This window comes from Trachemys scripta, chromosome 16 (assembly GCF_013100865.1).
Source record: "Trachemys scripta elegans isolate TJP31775 chromosome 16, CAS_Tse_1.0, whole genome shotgun sequence".
NCBI lineage: Eukaryota > Metazoa > Chordata > Testudines > Emydidae > Trachemys > Trachemys scripta.
This window is the reverse complement of record NC_048313.1, coordinates 4569906-4578334: the sequence shown is the minus strand read 5'-3', so window position 1 is coordinate 4578334 and position 8429 is coordinate 4569906. Positions and strand designations below refer to the sequence as shown.

The 8429-nt window shown below is 53.2% G+C and overlaps 1 protein-coding gene across 1 annotated transcript; it reads right to left on the bottom strand.

Annotated features, from left to right (window-relative positions):
• Positions 1-257: 257 nt before the first annotated feature.
• Positions 258-4562, bottom strand: TBCB (tubulin folding cofactor B). The gene is made up of 5 exons (XM_034792377.1): positions 4130-4562; positions 3055-3151; positions 1301-1492; positions 1098-1170; positions 258-672 (listed from the first exon to the last, which is right to left on the bottom strand). Exons 1-5 carry the CDS (start codon positions 4232-4234, stop codon positions 555-557), a joined length of 585 nt encoding a protein of 194 aa, XP_034648268.1. The 5' UTR covers positions 4235-4562; the 3' UTR covers positions 258-554.
• Positions 4563-8429: the final 3867 nt, after the last annotated feature.

The following is an 8429-nucleotide window of genomic DNA, read 5'->3' as shown; positions in this document are numbered from 1 at the left end:
TTTGTGATTTAGGATCCTAATCCTGGGCTCGAGCGTGAGGAAGTTCTAACCCACGCGCCTTCGATCACGATATTCACACGGACAACTCTCCATTTCCCAACGCGTTGCTTTTTTAGACCCTTTGCCCAACCCAAATCTTCAAATCTGAGCACATCTGCTTTGCGGGCTCCTTGTGCCCTCACTCCAACCACTGATCAATGACTTCTGAAGCCACCGGGCAGGATCTCGGCACACGAGACACACTCCAGATACAAGGATCACTGTTAAGCGGCAGCGCCACTTCCTCCCAGGCAGTTTTATTAGTGTCACGGCATTAAGCTGGTGCGTATGGAGGGGAGGGAGAAAAAACAAAAGGGATATGGCATCTTTCACTGAACAAACAGATAATCAGAAGAAATAATAAAAACAAAACAGCTGCTCGTTACATCTTCTCCCTCACCTAGGTGCCCTCTAGCAGGATCTGAATGCGGCAGCCCACTGAGACGCCGCAGCGTGTCGACGGCCACGTGAAGAGGGCGGCGGGGCCACGTGGACTCCTGTCTCCCATCTCCCGGTCACATTTCGTCGTCCAGTCCATAATCCTCTTCTGGGAAGTCCCCCACGGTGACGTACTGAGGCTTCACGAAGGCGCCATACTTGGGCTGGCATTCGAAGTACTGCTTTCCATTGACGCTGGGAAGAGGAAGAGGCGGGGATGAGATCGGCAGCAGCTGGACACAGCCCTCCCTTCCCACGCACAGGTGTCTCGGCAACGCACCACCAGACGCTAGGCTCTGACTGCGGCCTTCCTCGTAGGCCCGGGGGAACTGACCTACCGGAAGGGTAGAGCCATCCCTGTGTGGCTCCATACAAGTCAGGGCAGTTAACACCTTGGCATGCGTTTGGCCCACAACAAACCCGATTATTGTTCGGCACTGTTTTTAGGGTGACATTCAATACAAGCTGCAAGCACAGAAACGGAGCGAAGTCCCAGGGCAAGTCCAGGGACAAGGCGTTGGGTGCTCAAACCACCTGGCTTGGCGTGGGCCCCTATTGGGAACAGAGCAGGACTACTTGTTTGCACCAAGACAGAACTTGGACAGAAGAAGGGTTTTTACCTGCCATCGTTTTTCCCTAAGGGTTCGTCATATTTGATGCCAATCCAGTAGCCCGGTTTGAACTCCGCTAGCCCTACGGAGAGGAGGAGAGTCAAAACTGAGTCACAGCCACTCTTTGTATGTTTGATCTTCACTCAGAGAATTGTCCTTTCAACCAGACAGGGTGGAAAGGAACTGAGAGCCAGGGGGCCAGCGGCACTTACCCACGAACATGACTGTCCCCCGTTTATTGGGCTGGCCCGAGACCCGTACCTCGCACCGAGCGCCCACTGAAATGGCCTCCGCCTGAGCCTTCTCTTCGGTTAGTTTTTGCTCCTGCTCCGCCTCTTTCTTCAACATCTCCTCCTCGTTAAACTTCCCCACCTTACTGCGCTTCAGGAAGGAGCGCACGGAGTCTGGAAGCCAGAGGGGGAAATGGTTGGCCTTAAAAGGACACCGTCAGGGTAGGACATTTTAACATCTGCTCCCACCTATTATAGGACCCAAGATTAGAACTGAGGATTTTTTTTTTAAAATCTATTTTCCCCCCTTTTTCCAGTGATTTTTTGCACTCAACTCAAGCAATATCAACAGCCCTGGTCGGTTTCATGTTTCCTTAGTCAATTTTCGCCACATTTGGATGAAAGTTTTCCATTTCAAACAGCTACGTTTGGGGCCCAGATCAACCCAGCAGTAGTAAAACGTCTCACTGCCACCATCCACCTTTCATTAGCAATGTGTGATGCAGGGGACAGAAGCTGTGTAGGAAAGATCTTTACTGAGCAGGCAGAGAGAGGCCAATATTACACGCTGAGAGCCCTGTATCTGGTAGCAGCAAGCCCAGCTTATACAATGAACCTCCCTCAGTGTCACACACAATCAGGTCCCTCTTGAAACCAGACCCTCCTTCTCCAGTTCCACTCATCATACATCGGTAATGATACAAAGCCTCCCAAACCTAAAATACGATCACTGGAGCATTCATGGTTGTCTTCACCTGTGCTAAGAGTTAACGGATTGTGAAATAATGCCAGTCGGTATTTTGGCCCTAAAAGAAGGAAAGCATTTCTTCCTGCGAAAGGGAGTAGAATATGTCCCTTTTATTAGCGGAGATTTACCGTAAATCGGATTGTAACACAATCTCATTTTTGCCATCTCTCGCCTGGGAGGAACTCCTTGCCCAAGCATGCATAAGAGGGAAGGTACCAACACCAAGGGGGGTGAAGTTTTTAAGGTCAGGCTTGACAAAGCCCTGGCTGGGATGATTTAGTTGGGATTGGTTGTGCTTTGAGCAGGGGGTTGGACTAGATACCTCCTGAGGTCTCTTCCAACCCTGATATTCTATGATTCTAAGTGTCCTTCAGGGCAACACAGGGGAGGAGAGGGGAATGAGGAGTGGGTGGAAATTATGCAAGGCAAGGTTGCTGCCAGTGAGATCTGTTAAACTGGGAAATCAATGGAAGGTTAGAGACTGGACAGCACTGAGGAAAACAGAATGCAGGAAGCAACAATGCACAAACTCATGGTGGAGGATGCCGGTGGGTCGCTGCCCACGTGGTGCATCTCCAATTCAGAGGAGCTTGGCACCCTGAGAAGCTAGCCACAGCACCCAGGTCACATGCTGCAGTTCTCATCATGCACCCACCTGGCATTGGTATATGGGGCGTTATCCCCATGGCCCTCTGCTCTCATGGGGAGGGATCTGAGTTCGGCCATTTGGGGACAGCAGCAGAACACCCCACCCCCCAGGGATGGGGAAAGAGTCCCCCACCCTCCTGCCCCCCCAGCCAAAGCCAGCCGAGGGGGTATTTTCAGGTGCTTTGCTGTTTAAGCGTGTGCCACTCTGAAACACTTACATGACCAGGACACATGGGCGAGCGCCATTTGATACTAAACCCACCAGGCTTTAAATGTCAATCTGGGAATGAAAGTTTTAACCCTGCAAAGATGGGTCTTTTGGCAATGCTGTCATCCTTACCTGGCCTCTTCTCATAATCAGTGGCAGACATTTCGTATTTCTCTACCCGCGACACATCCTCGTACTCGCCGACCCTGGCTCCGCTCCGGTCAATAACCTAGGGAACAGAATGGAAATGACCAGAGTCCTCTCTTGTTCCCACCAGTTTGTTTAGCCCCAGTCTTGGTTAACTGAGCCCTGGTACCTGGTGTTTAAAACACGCGGTCGGCCTCCAAAGAGGTGGGTTGATTTCCTAACAAGGAGATATGGACAAGCATGGCGAAGGATGGCCAGAGCGAGAGAAGATGGGAAGACGTGTTGTGATTGGTTCAGTCTTAACTGATGGAGGACCAACAGTCTACGCAATCCAGCGTAGTTACGTCTACACAGCACAGAAACCCACAGCAGTGAGTCTCAGAGCCTGGGTCTACAGACTCGTGCTATGGTGCTAAAACTAACCATGTAGCCATTCACACTGGGGCTCTGAAACCCCCCACATCTGTACACCCCGCCTCTGAGACTCGCTGCCGGGGGCGGGAGAAGGTTTGCTGGGTATACACACCCTCAGGCTGTACTGAACACACGGCCGCTCAATACAGGGGTCATTTGGATGACGCCTGACAGGCCACGTCACACCGGAGGTCTGACTAGATGATCTAATGCTCCAGTCTGGTGTTATAATTTATGAACCCAAGTGGTGCTAATTTAGTCAGTTCTGACAGAAAAAAAGTCTCCAAAGAAACAAGCCAAAGCAGAACCTTACACACAAACATCAAGTTTCGCAGGGTGGGGTGGGGGTTTAGATCATGGGTGGGTTTTTCAAAGCACCTACATGATTCAGTAACCCACAGCCCGCTGCCTTTCAGCAAGACTCGAGTTGGTAAGTCACTTGGGTGACTGAAAACCCCTTCACAGACCTAAAATCTCTCCCCTTTTAAGAGGGAACGAACATTATTTCTCGACTTGAGGAAAAGTCGAGTCCTGCGAGGTCTTTAGCACTACAGAATACACTGCAGTTCCCATCGCTGTTAAACACAGCCTCCATCTCCGCACTAAGGCCTTGTCTACACTGGGGATCTGCAACCCCGATACCCACATGTATCCTACAGCCGTCGTCGATGGGGTAAGATCCCAGTAAGGCCTCATCGCTGTCCAGTTTCATTACAAATTTGTCATCGGACGTGTAGAGCTCCAAGTCCATACATGATGCCGGGCTTCCCACCACCAGCTCTAGTTTGCACTGGGAAAGGAGAGAGACAACCTGTTACCGAGATCAGCACTTCCACATCCTAAACTCAACTGCTGCATACAAAATCCGCAAAGCCAACCACAGATGACAACTGGACCAAGCAGGCATCACGTCACAGGTGCTTACAGAGGAAAATAAGACCCAGGACCATTACAAAATGCAAGAGGTAGAAACGATCTGGGCTAGATGGTCTCGTCGATCCTCAGACGGAGCTTTTGGTGCAACGGTGAAGCATTCGGCAGCCTCCAAGCAGGGATGCCCGTAGCTAGCTAGCTCCCAGTCCAATGCTTTGCCAGGAGCTGCTCCGGCATTAATTCAGCAGTGATCGCAATTGCGGAAGAAGAACAGAGGGGAAGCAGCAACCCACCCAGGCAGGCAGATACAGACGTGGAGAGATCAGAGCACAGGGGACTGATAACAGAGCGCAGAAGGCAGCAAACCAACCCGTGCTCAGCACGGCTCTAGCAGCATGGGGAGCTGGACACAGCCCCTGCAGAGTCAGAGTTTGCTTTATAGATCAGTTTCCCCTTCCGAGGGGATAAATACATGTTGGTGGAAAGCAACAAACAGCAGCTGGCAAAGAGCCTACTGCTGCAGGGGAGGAAGTGATGGCTCTTCAGTTAGACAGCTGGGCACAAGCACCCAGCTGCCGAGCTGCCGTTAATCCACTTTTTGGCTGCATGGCATGGCTGGATTTTCTGCTGATGGAGCCCTTCTCAGGGACTCGCAATGCACCCCAGAGCTGCTGTGGGCAGCGGTATTCAAACAGGATCTGGTTCACTGCAAACACCAGAGAGGCCGGAGAAATAACCAAAAGGGGCTGGAGGGGCAGGTGATTCAGGTTGGAGAATTGCAGCTAGCCTATCTGGTAGGGGAGAAGGGGGTGGGGGGTGGGGAATCTGTCAAGTTTAGTGAGAGAAAGAAGCACGGGAATCAGTGGGGGAACAGGCAGAAAGATCGCAGGCTGCATTTTTGTCTCCCTGCTCTGGGATACAGCTAGAACGCTATCACACCAAAACACAACAATCCATGCCGGGCAACTCAGTGCTAGGTTACCACCATGCGCTCCACAGGGAGGCAGTGTTACCTGGCGGACAGAGCACTAGACTGCGATTCAGAGGTTCTGTTCCTGGCTTGGCCACTAGCCCGCAGGGCGACCCTGGTCCAAATATTCCCCAGTGCCTCAGTTTCCCCATGTCAAATGGGGTAACAATATTGCCCTCCTTTGTGAAGCATGACTGATCAAAAGCCCTCCACACAAGCCAGATATCATTACTAAGAAGCTGGCATCTTGCCACAGGTATATTATACCTGCGCTCTGGAATCTCAGTGCCTGCCAGCGGGCCCCCGGGGGGAGTTGAAGATGCTGGTTTTGATCCCATTACACACTTCCCAGTAGACCCACCCGCCCATCCTGATCTCAGCTGAGATCAGGAGTGCTCCGGATTTGCGCTGAGATCAGGAGCGCTCCGGATTTGCTCGCCTTCAGAGCAAACTGCACGGGTAGGTCTCTCTATGGGAGCTTAGGGGAGGAGAGGGTGTTATCTGAGGGGTGATGGGGGGGGGGAGGAGTTTATTTCCCACGTTACTGGAGGGTCTCACTGGTCACTGGCAAAAGCAGAGAAGTAAGGATGCAAGCACCCAGGAACAGCGACTCCTTAGGCCAGGACCAGGAATTATTTGGGATGGGGTCTGCCTACTGCAGGGTTCTCGCATCTTCTTCTGGAATACTGGGAACTGCCGGAGACAGGACCCCGCTCCAGGCTGACAAGTCCTTCATTCCTTGAATAGGAGAGGAAAGGTACAGCGTACTCCCAGCTCTCTGAAGAGCGGCGGGGGAGGACCCACACACGACAGACAGGCATTTTATTCAGATAATCGAGGGGGCAGGAGCCACCCAGCAGCAGGGTGGCCTCCCCCACAGCTGGGGGCTCCTCCTCGCAGTCCTGGTTGGGGTCTCTGCTCTCCCCACACTCACTCATCCCCGCTGTCACCGAGTGAGTGGGGCATGACAGCAGAGCTCCCGATTCCTGCAGATGCAAGGAGACTGACGGGGCAGACAAAGACCCCAGCCAGGACTCTCAGCTGAGCAGAAGCAGGAAATTCAGGCAGGCAGGGACTCAGTACCGTTGCTTACTAGCACCTGAACAAGTTCTGGCCCGACTACACTGTTTCAAGCTTCTTTTTTACGTTTATCTATTGAAATGTTCACCACTGCAGGAACTCACGGGGAGAACAGACTAATTGTTTAATGACAGCAGACACCGAGGTTCAAAAAGTTAGAACTTCATAACCATTGAAACACAACGTGACAACAGCACCTGTCAAAATACACAAATAGCCCTAAATCCAACTACATTTCTCAAGCAGCATTTTTCTTACTTTCCTTCTCTGTACATTTCGATTATCATTGGGGGAAGTCTTTTTGGAGGGGGGATATCTGGTGAAATCAACGTTTACTGACTTTTACAGAGAAAAAGTCTTCTCTTTCCAAGTCTAGCTGGAGGGAATAACCCGTGTTGCTCCAAGGACCCGGGCTTGACGGGATCTACTACATCTATTAAGCGCCAAGGACCCGGGCTTGACGGGATCTACTACATCTATTAAGCTTCCCTGAGTCTGTATTAAAATCTCACCCCAGGTTCCTTAAAGCAAATCAAAACACAGAAGAAAGTTGGACCTCCTAAGCACTATGGTAGGACATATAAAGAACAGGGCCACATGGATCAAGCAGGTTTTAAGGAGAACACGGGGGTGACACCTAAGGGAAGGAGATCCAAGCATAGAGCTCAGTGCAAAGACAGGAGGAAAAGGCAACGAGGGGAAGCATGAAGAAGGATGCTGTTCATAGACAAAGGTCCGGGGAGCAAGAAGCCGTCACTGAAGGGACTGGAAGAAAGGGGAACAATAGAGGCCCCATCAGCTGGACAATTTTAGAAGCAGCGGAGGCAGGGGGCAGCTCCGGATTAGGCTGGGGAGGTCCTAGCAGGGAGAGGAAGAGTTCAGATGAGAGGTTAGCTCCTCCTGCCATCTCGCCTAGGCCCCTAGGGAGGGCAGCAGATGGGAGCTCCCCAGTAACTTGCCCTCACCAATGGGGAAGTGTGGGAGGATCCCACAGAGATTTGGAGAAGGTCTAGTGCTAGGTAGATTAGTCCCAGGGAGAAGGGTCAGGCCCTAGCAGGTCCCAGAAGGGGGTCAGTCTGGTCCCTGCAGGTGCCATGGGGGTCAGGCATTGGTGGTGTCAGCATCCATCCCAAGCAGTCAGGTGGGGTGGGGTGTTGGTCCGGGAATGGGTCAGGCCCTGGTAGGTCCTCGAGGGACGGATCCCAGTCCGGGGTTCAAGGGAGGGTCAGTCCCTAGCAGGTGTCAGTGGGGTTCCCAGAAGTGGGGTTAGTCCCGCGGAGCGAGGGGATCAGGCCGTGAAGGCCCTGGCAGATGATGGTGGGGTCAGCGTTGGTCCTGCTAGGTCCTGGCGGGTGTTGATCCATCTGGTCCAGTGCCGGGAGCCATCCTGGGGATCAAGCCAGTGTCAAAGGAAGGAGGGGGGTCCCGTAGGGCTTGGCCCAGGCCGGGGTAATAAGGGTTAGTATTGGTTCTGGTCCAATGATGGGGTTCTGGCAATCCCTGGTTGGGAGGGAGTCAGGGGACCCATAGGGCTTGGTCCTGGTCACTCAGCCCCAGGGAAATCTCAATCCCACCCCAGTGCAGGGGGGGTCCAGCAAGTCCTGGTTTGCTGTCAGTGTGGGTGAGAGCTTGGTGTCTGTCAGAAGGGACTGCAATGTTGGGAGGGTGTGGGTCAGGAGGTCCCAGTTTGGCCGGGGGGACTGAAAGTCCCACTGGGTTGGTCGGGGGGGGGGGCAGGAGGGGGTGTCAGTCGGTCCCGGTTCGGTGCCCAGGGGGTGTGGGTCAGGCCAGGGGAGGGGCTGGTCCCTGGGGGTGAGGGGATCCGGTGTCAGTCGGTCCCAGTTCGGTGCCCGGGGTCAGGTTGTAGGAGGGGCTGGTTCGGTGCCAGGTTCAGTTTGGTGCCCGGGGGAAGAGGCAGGTTTCGGTCCGGTGTCTGGGGGTTTGGGTCAGGGCAGGGGAGAGGTTGGTCCCTGGGGTGGGGGGTGTCCGGTGTCAGTCAGTCCCGATTCAGTGCCCGGGGGTT